The sequence below is a fragment of the Psammomys obesus genome, unplaced genomic scaffold (genome assembly GCF_907164565.1).
Source record: "Psammomys obesus unplaced genomic scaffold, mPsaObe1.curated_primary_1811, whole genome shotgun sequence".
Taxonomy (NCBI): domain Eukaryota; kingdom Metazoa; phylum Chordata; class Mammalia; order Rodentia; family Muridae; genus Psammomys; species Psammomys obesus.
In genome coordinates this window covers 1,265,142-1,283,184 of record NW_026596143.1, presented here as the reverse complement: position 1 = coordinate 1,283,184, position 18,043 = coordinate 1,265,142, and the positions used below count along the sequence as shown (strand labels likewise).

The window sequence follows — 18,043 nt, the reverse complement described above, 5'->3', positions numbered from 1 at the left end:
TCCTCCTGGAAGTTAAAAAGACTTTTCGCCCGAGGAACAGTATCTCGAACTCGTTGTATCTCAGCCAATGACTCACGCGCTGGAAACGGTGTAAACACAGGTGGAGGACCTGGGTGCCCCAGCATGATTGAAGGCCGGTCCTCCAGGCCAACTCTTGCATTCCGCTGCTAAACACTAAAGTTCAAAGAGATGTGCTGAGCCATTTGCCAGAGGCCTGGACAAGAGGAGCAGGGCAGGACCTGGAATCTCCCAGTATTGCCAGCCCTGTTCCTGCCAGCTCACGGCTCTCCTAGGATAACAGTAAGTGGCAGTGAGATTGCCCACGCCCCTTTCACAGCCCACCGCCCTTGATCTCATTATTGCCCTCCCGACCCCTCTCTTGTGCGTTTTTTGTCCCTTTTCTCGCTCCCAGCCAGGGTCTCCCAGGGTGGAAAGGATGGAGGGATGAGAATGCACCTACCCCGACACACCTATGTGTGCATTGTGGTTAGGCAAGCCTGGGGGCACCGGAGCTCATCCAAACAGAACTGCGCCGGGCAGGGACTGAGCCCGAGACGCTCTAGGGGGCTCAGCTCCTGGTCGAGGGGCGCCAAGGCTAGGGCTGGGGGCGGAGCCTCTCGGTGGCGAGCGAGAGGGCGGGGCGCGGTGCGGAGTTGCTAGGGACCTGGGCAGGGGGCGGCCAGCCCGCCTGGCTGGTCTCGGGGACGGGCGGAGTGGCGGGACGCGCAGGCCCTGTGGGGACGCGGGGCAGCGGCGAGGACTGCGGGGGGTGCGGCGGAGCTGGGCGGGCGGCGTCACCCGAGGCGGAGGGGGCGGAGCCGCGATCGCAGCTGCCACCCGGCCGCCGGGCCCGGGCAGAAGACAGCCGCCCGCGGCCGGGCAAGCTCTGCGCGCAGACACGCTTCCAGACAATGCTCCAAGGCGCCCGGCGGGGCAGCGGACGGCTAGGCCACCGACGGCGAGGCTGCGGGAGTGCAGCCCCGAGGTGAGCCCACCACACTCTCCCCACATCCCGCCGCTTTTTGTGTTGGCGAACGTGGCGGCCCAGGGGCTTTCGCGGGGTCGCTGCGGTGGCCCGGCGGACCAGCCCCTGCTGGCGTCCCTCGGGGTGACAGGCGACGGATCCGAGAGCGTGAAGAGTCCGGACCGCGTGCGCCGGGCTGTGCCCTCCGTGCAGGCGCCGAGCCCGGAAGGCTGGGGAATCGGAGGGGTGTTTTCAATTCATTCTAGAAACGCTCGCTTTGAAACCGGGAAACTTTTCCTTGGAGTTCCGGGAAGGGCGACCGACCGCTGTGATGGTTTTACTGGTCTTGCTGGTCTGGCTGCGCTGTTTTGTGTCTTTTGGGGACTGCTTTCTGCCATGAGTATTGTCAAAGGAGCAGAGGGGCAGAGGCCGTCCGGGCTGCTCTGAGCAGACCCGGAGGTGAAGACCAGGGGGGTCCAGGGAAAACACCTTTAGGCAGCAGCCGAACCTTGGTGAGCATTCCGTACCCGGGGCAGGCTCGCAACCTTTGCTTGTGCTGCCCCCTCTCCAGCCGGGCGCACACACCCACATGCACAGCGCTGGCACGCTTACACTTGGTAAATAGATTCTCCACTTGTGAGTCCTGGGAATGGGAATGGAGGCGGCTGAGCTTCCTCGGCCTACAGCGCTCGCTCACTGCGCCTGCTCTCCCAGGTAAAGCTCAAGCATGGTTTTGCAGAGCTGATTGCAGAGCTCAAAGATCTAAGGGTGCGGAGTTTTGCCGTGGATACAGTCCAGAGTCAGGTATGATCAGGTTTAACTGATCACTGCTCTCAACTATCCTTTGCAGCCCTTCTGAGGAAATTTGACAGGAAGCCCCAGGAAAAGCAAGTTGGTTTTCCTGGGGTCCTTCAGAACTTTGCCCCCCTTATTGGTTCAGACTGCACAGGCTTCAATTCCACACTCCTCCTGCTCAGTTAGATTGCTCAGCAATGGACAAATTAGAAAATAAAAAGTTACTTAAATGTCGAAATTTAACCTCTGTGTTCTGGGGTAGGTGCTAGGATGGTCACTTCCTGCTTTGTGCCTAGACCACTCCAGTCAATGGAATATAATGCATTATTCTATATACTTTCCATGCATGCTTTTTTCTTTTTTTTGGTATTGCATTAATTTCTTTGTAATATATAACAAACAGTGTTATTTAGATGAAAGATTTCTGGGATTCTATCGGGTAAGGCATAAGCAAATGAGGGGTATTTGGAGCCAAGATATTTAGTTTAATGGAGATGGCCACCCTGAGTCTTCAGATTCTTTTTGAGATGAGGTGGAGGGGTGTTTCTGACAGCTCAGCCTTGTGAATCGCAGCTGCAAACCTAGTGCAGAAGTTTGCAGAGGCAAAGCTATTTTATTATGACTTGGATCACAAAGAATGCCGAGATCTTTTTTCCTAATCTCACACTGCAGCCTCCCACTGAGAAATGAGAGAATTTGCATAATTCTGGGCGCCCACCTACCCTCTTGAGGTAGGAATGTGAGCTAGGAAGGTGCCATTCCCAGGCTGTGGAAAGCTGGCACTACCTAGGGCTCCCTACTCCTGCTTCGTGAGTGTCACTTGCATGTTTCATCATTTTTTTTTAACTGAAAGCAAACAGGAGACAATTCCAGGCACAGAAGCGCATCTTGAAGCGCTTCTTCTAGCTCCAAAGGCAAGGTGGCAGTTTCTGTTTGCAGAGACTAAGAAACCAGTTTTTACAGGGCATAGTGAGTCAATGCTGGTGGAGAGTCCAGGGCTTCCTTTGTTTCCCTTATTCAGTGATTTCCCCTTAAAGTCTTTTGTGTCTTTGGGCAGTTGTATGGTCTGTGTTGTGGTCAGCTTGCAGAACATGTCAGAGTTGAGGAAGAGAGCAAAGAAAGCGCTCATAAATGAGTGAGTGGTCTCAAGGTAGCTTCTGGCAGGACAGTATAATAATCAAGAGCCTACTATTCAACTCTCTGGGTTGTCAGAGGCTGATGGCTGTAAAGAAAAGGAGGGGAACCTTAGAAAGTGGGTGTCCGGATGTTCTGGGTTGCCTGCTGAAGAGGAAGTGAGATGTGGCCACCCAAAACTGCTTCTGTGTGAATGTGCAGCCGCCTCTGAGGAGGTGGGTGAATGCCAGTCTCCTCAGCTCCCTCATCCTGACTTAGAGCTAGTTTCCCAGGAAGCTGGGAACCCCTCAAAGCTACTGTCCATGCTCTTTCCCCAAAGCCCACTGAGGGACACTAGGACCTTGACTATAGGAGACTTGGGCTTGAGCATGGATTGGCTGTGACCCGGCAGATCTAGTCAGGCTTCCCAAATCAGAGTCCCTAGAATGACAAACTCATTTCCTCCTCTTACCCACCCCCACCCCTGCCCCTCCCCCATTACAAAATTTAGCAGCAAGCATATAGCTTAGTTCTCTGGTGCTGATGACTGTAGGAGAGAGACATAATCTGCTCATGATTACTCTGCTTGTTGAAAGCTTGTGGCCTCTTCTAGAAGATCTGGCAGAGAAGAATGGGTTATTTGGGTTTACTGGGAGGAGAAGAATCTAGCCAGCATCGTTAAAGAAAGACCCTACTGTGACTGCAGAAACATTCTGATTTCAGAGTGTGTGTTCACATTGACGCTGTTTTCTCATTAGCTGGATGGAGTAGAGGTACATTTGGCTTCTATACTCATTGGATAAGGACCTCATCTGTGAGTGCGGGAGATGCGAGGCGGGCCAAGTGCTTCCCACAAGAAGTCTGGAATGATCTTTGGAGCGTTGGAGCTCCTGGTGATTCTATCTGGTTAGTCCTGTTGGTTGCCTAGAAAGAATTCACCTCGGGCAGATTCTCACCAGATGTGGTGGAGTATAACCCCAAGGGCAGTGCTTTCCCTGTTCAAGGAGAATCTGTTCAGATTTTCTTCCTAGAGCACTCTCTGAAAGGATGCCAAATCATCCTCGGTAAAGAAAAAGGAGCAGGGAGCAGCAAGCGGATGATGCAAGAAGCTACTTGGTATCATGAACAAGGTGAAGTTGACATGGAGTGGTCCAGTAAACCGGTTTAATGTTCCTAGGACCAGCAAACTTGGTACCGATAGCCAGGCCCCAGTCTTTGTCTTTGCTGTAATATTGGTACCTGTAGAATGGAATTTACAGCTATCATATGGGATGCTATTTGGATTATTTGGGTAAAGCCATAGCCCTTTGAGTTCTTCCTGGGGAGTGAATTTACCAAGGACTATGGGAGCAAATTGGGCTTTTATATACCAATTTCTAAAGCAATGAACTGTTTTGACAAGGGCGACTGACTACCCCTCTCTAAGGGATAATAAGGGGAAAAATTACCGGATAACCTCTTCTCTCATATTGAGGCCCAGTCTCTTTTAGGCCAGGACTGCGGAGTCAGGCATTTCTGTCTTCTGTTTCCAACTTGGCATGTGGCACCCTGCTTTGTTTACCTCAGCACAGAATTGAATGGCGTAGATTAAGCAAGGGGAGGGGGCAGAATTCCCATGATGCCAAACGTCCTGACAAGGTGTCCCCATGGAACAAGCCAGCACCACACCTCTCCCGTTTTTCAACAAGTTATCAGATGTGTGGATAACAGTTTCCATTTCAAAGTCCCTGCCTGCTTCTGTTCTCCTTTTGTTCAAAACCTGCATGTTAGTACCTATAAACCCTAGGTTTATATGTGCTACTCTTTTATGTTTCTTGTTCTTGGGCAGTGACCCAAGCTTTGGACACCCCAGATTCTGAAAGAATGTAGGGACTAGGTACAACCCTCTTTTCATCTTAAACTCCAAAATACTCTGTGTTTGGGGGACTGAAATAGGGTGTGTGTGTGTGTGTGTGTGTGTGTGTGTGTGTGTCCTTACATGCACAAGTGGAAATATGTGAATATTGAAAGTGATGTCTTCATCTATCGTAGGTCACTTGTTATTGTGAGACAGGATATCTCACCAAATGGGGAGCTCACTGATTGGCTAGACTGGCTGGCCATCAAGCCCCTGGAATCTTCCAGTTTCTGCCTCCTACTGCTGCGATTACAGATGTGTGCCATCATGCCTGGCTTTTCAGTGGGTGCTGGAGACCTGAAGCCAGACTCTCACACGAGCATGGCAAGCATTCTCCCTCTTGAGCCCTTCTCTGAGGTCCTGGAATACCTGTTAAACTCCCTATTTGAGAAAAGGGGGCAAAGTTTGTTTGTACAGTCTCTGATAAAGCTGTCCAACTAAGGAACATTAATGATATCAGAGAGCTCGTGACAGCTGAGCTCAGGCCGGAGAATAAAAGAACAATTCCCCTTTGGCCATCTTTACCTCTCTACTTCCTTCTTCCTCATCTCCAGTTTCATCACAGGCTCTTACTGCTAATGCATGCATCTCATTGTGGGTCAGATTCCTAATCAGGCAATGATCTTCCTTCTAGGGAGCTGATCTGGAACCCATCCCTGCCTCCTGCAAGACCACCTCAGAGAGCCGGGCCCAAGATGAACTCGCACCCTATCAGCTCACAGTGCTCCAGACCGTTCGACTGAACCCCGAGAGCCCAAAAATGTCTGCGTGCAGTGACTTTGTGGAGCACATCTGGAAACCTGGATCTTGCAAGAACTGCTTCTGCTTGCGGAGTGATCACCAGCTATCAGCTGGCCGCCCCAAGGCCAGAGCAAGCAGCCTACCCACTGTCACCCGCCTGCCTGCCAGGCCCGAGAACTGCCGCCTGGAAGATGAAGGTGTGAATGGCTTGGCCTACTCAAAGCCCACTATTGCTGTGAAGCCCACCATGATGAGTTCTGAGACTTCTGACTTGTGGACTGAGGCCGGCCTGGGTGCTGAAGTCCCAAAGGTGAGGCTGAGTGACCCAGCTCGTATTCTCACAGGGGCTGTTCCTATTCTAACACATGGTGGCTGGCTGGCTGGCAGGCAGGCAGGGAAGGCTTTTGCAGCAAGAATCCTGCAGGACAGCTGCCTACTAGCTCGCCGTGAGGTTGCCATTCCCGGACAGCTGCTCTTTGGCTATTCCCACTATCTACCTATTTCATTCTTTAGGGTACTATCGATCATTTCAGTACACTAGGATTTATTTCCCCCTGGTTTGGAGACTGATAAAAGGCAAAGCAAAAGCAAAGAAAAACAAAAGCTTAAAATTACCGGCTGTAACTTTAGATGTTTACAGAAGCAGCAGCCATAGTACGTTGATTACCATCCACCCCAGAGCTTCTGCAAGCATCAATTTATGATTTCATCTCTTTCTCCACCCATTTCTCTTCCCTGTTCATTGTAAGGGAAATCACAAGCACATACATTTAAGATATAAAGCCTTAAACTATAGAACCACAATGCACAGTCACATTGAATACATTGGCACCAATTCCTTATAATAATTATTTGTTATTCAGCCAAAGTCCATGCTGGTAGCTTTTCTTTTTAATTTGTACGTGTATAGGTGTATACATGTGTTTGGGGGAGTAGGTATTCGTGTACTTGTGTGTGTGCCAGAGGTCCACTAGGGTTTCTTCCTCGGTGGCTCTCTACCTTTTTATTCTCTTATTTATTTTTAAACATTTGTTAATTTCTATTTTACGTGTGTGAGTATTTTGCTTGCATAGGCGTACACCATGCGCACGTCTGGCGCCTGCAGAGGCCAGAAGAAGGTTTCTGATTCCCAGAACTGGAGTTACAGATGGTTGTTAGCTGCCATGTGGACACTGGGATTCGAACCTAGGTCCTCTAGAAGAGCAACAAGTGCTCCTAACTGCTAAGCTGCCACTCCAGTCCCTTTATTTTGAGGAACTCAGTGTTTCTCAGTTAGACTGGCTAGCCAATGAGCTGCCAGCATCTGCCTGTCTTTGCCCACTCCCAGCACTTGGGGTGACAGGTTTGTAACACCGTATCCAGCCTCTTACCAGACTTCTGGGGATCTGTAGTCAGGATCTGTACTCTGCATAGTAAGCATTTCACCCCTGGAGCCATCTCCCCAGCCTTCATACTTGTAGTTTTGAAATGTAGGTTTTTTTCCCAGCTCCATCTAGGACCACTAAACATTTATACCCCTGGAGGTTAGACCTTTCTTCTTCTCCCGAAAGAAACCCTTAGGAAGGTATAATTATGGAGAGGGTGTGTGGGCCAGGGCTGCTGGAGGCTGTTGTCTGTGGACGTGTCTCTGAGAGTATATGCCTGAGACGTTCTAAGAACTCTCGTTCCACAATGACCTCTTCCAGTGTCCTGGATTTCCTCAGTGAACCAGGAAGGGTGTGTGAGTGCATGTGAAAACAAAGGTCAGTTTTAAACCAAGAGAGGTTGATGTGAAGACAGGCATTTCCTGAGGTGGCAGCAAACTCCCTGTCCTGTTTAGTGCTGTTCCGTTTTCCCTGAGCTGGCCACACCCATTCACCCAGTCAGGCTTGACACCTTCAACTTTCACCTAGATAAGCCAATGCCTCTTTGTCTTCAGAATCTCCTGGGTAAGGAGCCTCATGCAAGGCCTCAGTGCTGTGCAGAGGGGAGTAGGTAAGAGGAGAAGGAGAGAGGGAGAGTAGCTTCATTGGTAGGAATGAACAGGTCACATCTCTGTCTTGTTGTCCAACTAGTCCAGCAGGTGGGAGCTGAGGTGACTGCTGTCAATTGGAAGAAAGGGCAGCTATGTGTCATGGCTCAAGGAAAACCTACCAAAAAGCCAGGAAGCCTGATTCAACTCTGAAACCATCCTTTTGCCTGCTGGTCTGCACTTACTTCTCTTATGAAGTGCTTTTTAAAAATCATACAGGGGGCCTGGAGAGGCAGCTGCTCTTCCAGAGGACCCAGGCTTGAGTCCTAGCACTGGCATGTGCGCTCACAACAGACTGTGACTCCAATTCCAGGAACTCTTCTGCCCTCTTCCGTCCCCCTTGGGCACCAGGCACGCATAGGTAGTGCTCAGACATACATGCAGTCCAAACACGCGTACACACAGAATAATAACAATAATTTTTTAAAGAAGAAAAGAAAAAAAAAAGAAGTTGTTAATGGCTTGTTTCTTCAGGATTGTGCCGTAGCTGAGTTACCCAGTAACTGGTTGGCATAAGGGAGCACTGAGCAAAATTTCAAACTAGTTTCCAAATCGGTGGAATTGTTTTATCCAGCAGTTGTGAGTTTTCATTCTTTTTCAGTTTTTATTTTGGTGTTGATTTTTCTTACCTAACGGACATAAGCCAAAAGCATTACCATCCCTGAGTGGGCTGCATAGCTCAGCATCTAGGAAGAGAGATGGCTTGCTCGGTGCCCCCGTCATGGTCATAGCACCACGGAGGTCAAAGGTTGGCATGGGCATTGCTCGCCCTCCCTGCATGCTGTGTGAGACAGGTGACAGTGTTATCACCTGCTTCATTTCTCTCTCTCTCTTCTCCCTTCTCTGATAAAGTGTAACACTTTTTCTTTCAACCCTGGGGCTGTGTAGGTCAGCTGGAGACGAGCCCCGGGCAAGCTCCCGCTTCAGAAACAGGAAGATGGGCCAATAGTTTACCTGGGCAGCTTCAGAGGAATGCAGAAGTCTGCGGGCCCCCTTGCCTGCACAGATGGAAACTCTCGTTGCCCCCCAACCTATACTATGGTCGGACTGCACAACCTAGAGCCCCGAGTGGATCGGAACACTGCCTTCCAACCAGTGAGCTTCCAGGAGGAGAAGGCTGGGAGGCCAGAGCTGCCTTCGGCTCAGGAGAGCTTCCGCCAGAAGCTAGCTGCCTTTGCAGGGATGACATCCAGCTGTCCCAAGGGCCCCAGGCCCTGCCCTTCTCCACAGCCCCAGCGGGAGTCTCTGCCCTCAGAGGACGACAGTGACCAAAGGTGCTCGCCCTCAGGAGACAGCGAAGGTGGAGAGTACTGCTCCATTCTGGACTGTTGTCCAGAACCCAAGGATGCTGTGCACAGCACCGAGGGCTCTGGCAGGCGGCCAGGGGACTGCTCGCCCACCTGCTGGGAGCAGGGAACGTGTGCGAGACCAACAGAAGAGGAAAAGCGGGTTCTGAGCTTCCCCAGAGAGTGCTGTGGCCAGGGATCCACAGCCAGCCCACCCCGCCTGGGCCCCAAGAAGCCATCCCTTAACTCAGAGGCTGCCGGCTCCTCAGACGGCCTGTCCTGCGGCAGTGGCAGCAGCGGCGCCAGCAGCCCCTTTGCTCCCCACCTTGAAAATGACTACTGCTCTCTTGTGAAGGAACCGGCCCTGGGGAAGCAGCAGGACCCCAGTTGCTACGTAGTCACCTCTGGCAAATGTGTGGGCCAAGCCTCGGAACTCCAGCCCCCTACCCTTTCCAGGGAGACTGTGCAGCCCGAACCCATCTATGCTGAAAGTACGAAGAGGAAGAAGGCAGTTCCGGTGCCTGCGAGGCCCGAGACCAAGGCGGAGCAGGTCACAGCCAGCCACAGCCAGGGCCAAGGATGCACAAGTGATTCCCGGGTGCAGAAGGCATTTTCTGGATGGAGCCAGGACAGGGAAGGCCCAAACATGGCTCCTCAGGTGGCAACCACCATTACCGTCATTGCTGCCCATCCAGAAGAGGATCACAGGACTATCTATCTGAGCAGCCCTGACTCTGCAGTGGGGGTCCAGTGGCCACGTGGGCCTTCGAACCAGGACTCACAGGCTGGTGAAGAGGAGCCGTTGGCTGTGCAGGGCCTAAGTTCAAGGGAGGGCCATTCACATAATGTGACTGAAAACACGCCCAAAGAGAAGCCTGCCATTCCCCCCAAGTTGTCCAAAAGCAGCCCTGGGGGGTCCCCAGTGTCACCAGCAGCCTCCCCTCTGGCTGACCTCAGCGATGGGAACACTGGCAGCGGCAGCGCTGGACCCCAGCTTTCATGTAGAGTCCCTACCAACCTACCTTCTTCCTGCCAGACCAATGGTGTTGTCCCCAGTGATCCTGCCAAGTGTCCCCCACCAGCCACCTCCTCTTCAGCCTTGGACCAGAGGCGGCCAAGATACCAGACTGGTGCCTGGAGCCGCCAGTGCAGAATAGAGGAAGAGGAGGAGGTTGGGCAGGAGTTGTTGAGTCAGAGTTGGGGAAGAGAAGTGGAAAACAGTAGCGCCGACCATTCAAACTCCTCTACCTGGCACCGTCTGCCTCCCAGTGATGGCTCGTCTGGGCAGAACAGCAAAACCAGCACTGGGATGAGCAAATCGGCTTCCTTTGCTTTTGAGTTCCCCAAGGACCGAGGCAGGATGGAGGCCTTCTCCCCTCCTCCCCCACCTCCAAAGTCAAGGTGAGTAACCAGCTTGTGTGGAAAGAATTATAAGAAAAAAAAAAAAAAACACCAGTCTGTAGGGCCTTTCCCAGAAACCTTTGCTTTTGCTGCCTCTCAAGAAAGCCTGGGCCCATCCTGGAGTGCTGCCTGCCAGGCATCAGTGTCTGCCCAAAGGCCACTGTGCTTTATGTAAATTTCCCAGAGCCCCAGCTCAGCCTTGAGAGAGCAGGAACTCTTGCTTGGTGTGTGTGCTTAGCAAACAAACCCGAAAACGGTGCGTGGACTGGCTGTTTAGAATGAAATCTTACAAAGCAAAGAAGCACCAGGGGACTTAGGATAGAGCTCAGGGGCAGAGCACTTGCCTAGCAGATGCAAGGCTGCATGTTTGATCGCTAGCACTGTAAAAAAACCAAAAAACAAAAACGGGTGTGCACAAGTCCAGTGGTAGAGCCCATGCTTAGCCTGAGTCAAGCTTGGGGTTGGATACCTAGCAAGTTGTTGCTCCTTTTCTGCGTTTAAAAAAAAAAAAAAAAAAAAATCTGCCTCCTTCCCATACCTCTAAGTGTCTCCTGCAGTGTTTTCTGGAAAAACTCTGAAACTTCATCTCTTGCAACGTAGAACAGAGGGCTAAAGTGGGTCACACTACAGGAATTAGGTAGGTAAAGCAAGCATGTGCACAAGAAACTATTACTGCTGTATTAGGCCTTAGGAGTCAGTTTTTTTTTTTTTTTTTTTTTTTAAAGGAAGCTTTGCACATGGTTAAGCACCTCTGATGTGGGTTTTTCAAGGGGGCTAAAAAAGGGTACAGTTTGATGTCCACCTGCCGAAGCTCACAGCTTTCTCCATTGCCTTGCTCTTCTACCGCTGGTTTAATACGCCTTTCAAAGGCCCCGGGAAAATAAATGTCTTTTCTAAGCTATTGAACTGTGAATGGAATTTAAATTCTGGGGATTTTTTCACCCCCTTTTGGTGAAAGCAAAACTGATTTTGATCAAGAGAGGAAGAACCCTGCTGTTATAAAAAGCCAGGCTTCCCCTACAGCCTCTCTGGTCCTGTTGCTGCCAGCATTTCATTTGAGCAGCAACTTCTAGGCTGCAGCCGGAAACAAGGGAATTGACCACAGAGAGAAGTCACGGTGACACTTGGCTTTGAACATCAAGGCGTTTTAGGCTGTGATGTGATCTAACACAGCCTTGTTCTCACGACTGCTGTTCTCAATTCTGCTATTCAGTTGGCTACCCACCCCAGTGTTGATACCTTCCAGAGTCGTTGCTGATTGTAGACTATCTGGTCCCTTGGCTACAGTTTTAACTCCCTGAAATAATGAATGATTCAGTAACTGAGTTCACACTAGAAGGTACTTACTATGGGGGAAGCATGGATTTTTTTTCAGAGGTTAGATATAATAACTCATTTAATTCTTTGAATAGCCCCCAGGAGAGATGAATTACCAGCCATAGTCCAGAAGTGACAAAAACGAACCAAGAGCTGAAGAAATCTACATAAGGTTAAAGCTGTCCCTGGCAATTTAGCCAGAATTTGTAGCTTAGCTCCTAACCTCTCAGCACATACCCAGGCACATAGGGACAAAGCAGGTGTGTGAGAACAAAACACTGTGGTTGTGCCTGTATGACTCAGTCCTAGGTGCTTGGTGGAGCACCAGACTCAAAATCACAAAGTCAGCCTTCTATTCTGTCTCACATTTACCAGCTGAGCAAGCCACATACTGTCTCTCCTTGAGTCTCTGAGATGGTTTGCTTATACTTGCCTAATGCCATTTTTCTAAATTATGTTTTTACATTTATTTATCTGCATGTGCCCACACACACATGCACGTGGGTTGTGGTCAGAAGACAAGTTGCAGGGTCAGTCCTCTCCTACCATATTAGTTCCTATAGATGTGTAGGCTTGGCTGTGAGCTCCTTTACTAGCGGAACCAGATCAGGCTCCAATGAAATGAACAGAGTTCACTGAGGAGCTTAGTTAATATTCAGACAAAAGGTTAAGTGACAGTTGAACCCCTCTATCTTGCAGGAATCTGTCTGACCCAGTCCCAGGAATAGCACCCAAATCCTAGAAACTTAACTAAAACTTCTCACTTAAGAGTCATAGGACTTGGAGGAATCTCGGTAACCATAGCAACATGACTCAGGAAGAGTTTTAATTAGCATCTAGGGTGAATTCAGAAACCCTTGGTCTAATATGCAGTGACAAACCTTTGGGTTATATGAAGCTCAAATAAGGTATGAACCTCAGACATTCTGGGTTCCATTTCCTCAAGAACAAACAAACAAATAGAAACTCAAAACTATGGTGTTCAATTTGGAGTATGACAAGTTAGCTCATTTGGGGAAGCATTTTCATTTTTCCTGTGTTGCTGGCATTGTCTTTTGAAAATTTCCATGTCTCCTGTGAGCAGATAGAGGGCAAACTTGGAACTATAAGCTGGCTTTGAATTCTGGAACTCAGTCTGTGTTGAATTCTTTTAAGGAAGACACTGCAAAGAACCCCAAAGCATTTGGATCTCACAGGTCGAGTTGTAGTGAATGGGAATGTTAGGAGCCCACCGCTGAGTTAGTACCAATCATGGGACACATAGGGAATTGTGGAAGATGACATAAGTTTTCCAAGATGGAAATTGTGGAACATCTCCAGGCAACATGATTTCCATGCACGGGGCCAAGTTTTGTTTCTAATTATCAGTTTCGTCATGCGTGTTATGTATGCTTAGTGCCCAGACAAAGGTTGTTTCATGTGGGACTGCAGTATGATCTGCTTACACAGTGTGGAGAAACAGAAATGGATTCACCTGCTTCCTGACCCCTATCTTGAAGGGAGTGGCTTGGCTTTGTAAGGTCTTATAGTGAGTGCTCAATGAGTAGCTTATCTATGCTATTTAACCTCTTGCTGTATTGTCTTGCAAGAAGGGCGCTCCAAGCCTATTTAGTGTGCCTTTCTCGTGTCTCCTCCTCGTGGGAAGGTAAGACTGAGTCTGGACTCTTTTTTACTGACTGCTGCCAAGGCAACTGCCCACACCCACAAACTCACAGCTTAGAGTGATGGACCTTACCAGGTTTCTGGGTCACCTTGTCCCAGTTCAGGGCAGGATTATAAGATAAGGGTTGACAAGTACTGTTGGTTGTTGGCTAGGAAACAACAACAAAAAAATCTCTGCAGGCAAGAAGTGTGGGCTGCTCCTGCATGCATTCACACTTCACCTTCAAGTCTTAAGGCTGTTAAATGAGAGCACCAGCACCTGGGAAAACAATTAAGATCCACATGGATACAATTGCTTTTTGTCTTGTTTCTGGGCAGATGCAGATCTAGTTTGACATGACTTTATGACTTTTGAGAGTCGGGTCAGTAGAAAGCGGTTTGTCTGGTTAGGGCAGCAGATAAGCAGTTCACAAAGAGACCCCCAAACTAGAATGATAGACTTGGGGCTCAGAGGTGGGCTTGAGGGTGGAATAAGAAAGCAGGTGGGTTTCTTTTTCTGTATGGTCTGGACTAGGTAGGGCTAACCCCAAGGAAAGTTTCCCCACAAATGTGAGAGGTTATTTTTGTTTTGGTGTTGCCAGTTTTCGATTTCATCTACTACAGGACACACTGTTCCTTTCCCCGTTGGGATGGCTGGAAGCTAGGCTGGTCTTCTGTTGGAGGGACAGCATCATCAGCAGAGTTCTTTTCCATCCACAAAGACAGCCACTCTGCTAGCAAGAGGAACTGACATGTCTTCATTGCGTGGTCTCTTCCCCAAATATGGTCACACAGCATGACCCCAAGGACAGGAAGAGGATGGGCAAGATGGCTATTTATCTTCAGCCTCCATATCCAACCTGATTAAAGCTTCTGACACTATTTCAGCTCCACTTTAGATTGTAGCGAATCGTAGGGGGTTGATACAAGTGCATAGGAGGTCTGGCAATTTCAAAAGGCAGTTTGTATTAGGAAGTGCCGTGTGTAGAGAATCTTCTCTAGCTTTGTGTGGCTTTTCTGACCTTGTTTAAATAAGAGATGGAGTGTGGGTAGGGAGAACGCATACTGGGCATATTCCGTGGGAGAAACTGCACGCCCTCCGCACAATGGAACCAGGCCCACGTGTCAACAACGAAGCTTATATTCTTCTGTGCTATAGGCGAGCCAGCAGTTGGCCCCTTCCCACGAGCTCGTAGACAGAACCTGGAAAGTGGGCCTCTCATACGCCATAAACAGGAAGTATTAAAACTAATTCCTGTCTTCTTGTCCTATATTTTTTTTAACAGTTGCTAACTTGATGATATGTATATGTATGTATATATGTATGTACGTATGTATTTATCGTGTGTGTGTGTGTAACGTAATTTTTAAGGAACTTCTGTGCAATTTTGAGTACATGTTCTTGAATATGCTTAGGAGTTAAAGAGACTCTTAGAATCTACTAACGACCTACTTTCTCTCGAGCTGTGTGTAAGATGCTAGAAGTCCAGCAACAGGGTTTTTTCCTCCTAGGTTCTGAGGAGTGCATCAGTAAGAATTAAATGAGCAGGGTTGCAGTATGGCCACCAAAGGCTCACTCGTGCTTTGACTCTCTTTGATGAGGCTGTCTCTCATAGATGTAGATTCTCACCACAGCCTGTGCTCAGTAGAAACGTGAACTCAGCTCAGTGTTCAGCCTGCTGAGTTCCAGCCCTCTCCTTCATGCCCTGCTGATTTCATTTTTCCGGAAAAGCACTGAACTGCTTATGTGACACATAGTAGGTGCTCAAGAGCAGTTGATAAAAGACTCAAACAGTTTGGAACACAAAGTATCTTGAGCCTAGGTCTCTTGGTAGCCCTGTGTCCTGGCTCATGTCTCACTTCGGGAGGTAGCACAGTAGGTCTCGAATTGCATTAAAAATTGGCCCATCTCTTCAAGACTGTAGAGTCCTGAGAGCGCATGAGTTGTGCCTCATGAGTTCTTGTTTGGAATTTCTATCACATCCTTCAGCACAATGCTAGATATATAATAGATATTCGCTGTGAAATGATTTTTTTTATAAATATTTTTGGGAGGCTGGAGAGATGGCCTCAGAGTTAAGCGTGTTTACCGCTTTTGGAAAAGGCCCAGCTTCAGTTCCCAGCACCCACTACAGTTCGGTGACATCCTCTTCCGAGCTCTATGCACAAGGTGGACGTAGTATGCTCTGCCGTGTACATGTGCCCATAAAATTAAATTAAAAGTAAACATTAAAAAAAAGAGTGCTGTGTATGCGTGGGGGCCAGATTATGTGCACAGGTCAGAGAATAACCCTGTGGAACCAGTTCCGCCTTTTGTGGGTTCTGGGCATGGAACTCAGGTTAGTTAGCAGACCTGCACAAATGCCCTTTCCCACCGAGCCATCTCGCCAGCCCAGAATTTGATTTGATTGCCTTCCTTCCTTGCTTGCTTATTTTTTAAATTTTTTTATTTAACTTTTATTAATTACACTTTATTTATTTTGTATCCCCCCATAAGCCCCTCCCTCCTCCCCTCCCGGTCCCACCCTCCCCCCCTTTCTGCAAGCATGCCCCTCCCCAAGTCCACTGATAGGGGAGGTTCTCCTCTCCTTCTTTCTGATCTTAGTCTATCAGTTCTCATCAGAAGTGGCTGCGTTGTCAGGGTTCTAGGTTATCTCCATGAATAGTCCTTGGTTGGAGTATGAGTCTCTGGGAAGTTCCCTGTGTTCAAATTTTCTTGTTCTGTTGCTCTCCTTATTTTTGTTTGTTTGTTTTGAGGCAGGGTTTCTCTTTGTAACCAGCCCTGGCTGTCCTGGAACTCACTCCGTAGACCAGGCTCACCTCAAATTCAGAGATGTCTCTGCCTCTGCATCCCAAGTGCTGGGATTAAAGGGGTGTGCCACCCCAGCCAGAATTTTTAGTTTTTTAAAAAGCCCATCGCACAGTACAGATTAAACAACTTTTTGTCTTGACTTTCCACTGGCCACCCATTGTAATTCCCTGGCTGTCCCTGCTCAATAGAACATTACCACCTTGAGTTGAATAAGCTGAGGTTAATAATTGTTCATGCTTCAAGGTGGGCAAACACCGTGGGGCACGGTGCATTCTTTCTTGGATTAATTACTCTCCAGTGATTGTACATTTAAGTGGCCTCTGCTACTTACCTTTTTTTTTTTTTTTTTTTTTTTTTTTTTAGCTGAGCAGGTGTGTGGAGCCAATTCCCTCTTGCCATAAGAATTCTCCTTTCAGGTAGTAATCAACTGGATTTTTTTTTCCCCCAGTAGTGAGTTACAAGAATTCTAGAGTGATGTCGCTTCTCTGGGCGTAACTTTTTCCTTCTTTCTGAGGGAGGTTGGGAAACACTGACAGAGGCTGTGTGATAGAGCTTTCTCTGTCTGCATCCAGTAACCAAAGGCGCTTGGTTGCTGGGGTGGCCTGACTGTCTCAGGGGTGTGGAAGTCACAGGCTGGTCGGCTGTTTTCTCTGGTAGTGTCCCAAGGCAGGTTTTGTTATGTGGGATTGTTGATTTGATTAGCTTTAATTCCCTCTTTCATGGTTGATAGATGAGCCACAGGGAGTTCTTGCTGTCCTCTGCGCAGGCAGCAAGTGCATTTCTGATTTTAAACATCGTCGGTCTCTGTGTTGAGATTGTTCAACATTTCTTTCTAATGGCTTTGGGTAGATCGCAAGAAATGTTCGGTGTTACGCATGTTCATTCTTTTCCCGTGCCACCTTGCAAAATTCCCTGCTTCAACTAGCTTATGCCCAGTGCCTTGGATGACTTATTGTCTGTGCTGTCCTGGCAGGTAGACTTTTATACACAGCTATTCTTCACAGGGTGACAAGGTAAACCTTCTCAGTATCTTTCCCTGCTGTTTATGTTTTCTTTACAGTGTGTGTGTAGTGAAAGAATGTGATATATGTGTGTGAGTATCATGTAGCTCCATGAGGGTGCCAGAAGCTAATGCCTCTCTTAGTAAATCTTCCACCTCAGTTTTTGAGACAGGCTCATACTGAACCTGAGGCTCGCCATTTCTGCTAGGCTGGCCATCAAGCCTCCTCAACCCACATACCCCTTTGCACGCACCTGTCTTCCCCCAGCACTGATGTCACAGTCCTGTGCCACAATGTCCAGTTTTGTAGGTGGATGCTGGGGATTCCAACCCAGGTGTTCATTCCTGGTCAGGAAACAGTACCTGGCGAGCTATCTCCTTAGTCCAATAGACTTCTCTTTTTCCTCAGACATTATTCTTCAGCTAATTATTGTTCCTGTCACGGTCAAAGGACTCATTGACTTAACCCGCAGTTTGGCGTTCAGCCATTTCCTACCTGTTTGCCTAAGTGTTTTTGTTTTGTTTGTTTTTTGAGACAGGGTTTCTCTGTGTAGTCCTGACTGTCCTAGAACTAACTCTGTAGACCAGGTTGACCTCCCAGAGGTCCACCTGTTTCTGCCTCCTGGTTACTGGAATTAAAGGCATGTGCCATTACCACCCAGCTATTTTTATTTTTTTTTTAAAGCATAAAATCAAGGTAGACAATCAGGGGGTCACTATGCTTCCAGTTTGTGGGAAATCATTCAGGATGGCCCATGCTCTTTAGGAGCTCCACACTGGCAGTAAGGATTAATGGAAATAATTTACACTGCATAAATACAAGAATTGTTGATCTCAATGGACATAGCAGTAAGAAACTTAAATTTGGAGTCAGGCAAGAAAGCAAAGGAGTGTAAAAGCAACTTTTATTCGCCAGATGTAATTGTCATCTTGGAGGCTTACTGCTGAATAACTGGCTCCTTTCTAGTCCTTTCTGAACTCTGGCTGGTTGGTTCAAGTCAGCTGCTCTGCCTCAAACTTTTCTCCAAGGTGGCTGATTCAATTTGGTTTCTCTGGGCTTCTCAC

At 48.6% G+C, this 18,043-nt stretch overlaps 1 protein-coding gene across 2 annotated transcripts in view; it reads left to right on the top strand.

The window, feature by feature from the left end:
* The first annotated feature begins 280 nt into the window (after window positions 1-280).
* The window catches only part of Prag1 (PEAK1 related, kinase-activating pseudokinase 1), a 53,168-nt gene continuing 35,405 nt past the window's right edge, over window positions 281-18,043 (top strand). The window contains exons 1-3 of one of the 2 annotated variants that reach the window (XM_055593451.1): window positions 281-300; window positions 5,404-5,820; window positions 8,410-10,208. In XM_055593451.1, coding sequence (XP_055449426.1) covers window positions 5,530-5,820; window positions 8,410-10,208 — 2,090 coding nt within the window. In that variant the 5' untranslated portion in view covers window positions 281-300; window positions 5,404-5,529. Of the gene's footprint in view, window positions 301-868; window positions 986-5,403; window positions 5,821-8,409; window positions 10,209-18,043 lie in introns of those variants that run through there. The other variant, XM_055593450.1, reaches the window with a different exon arrangement.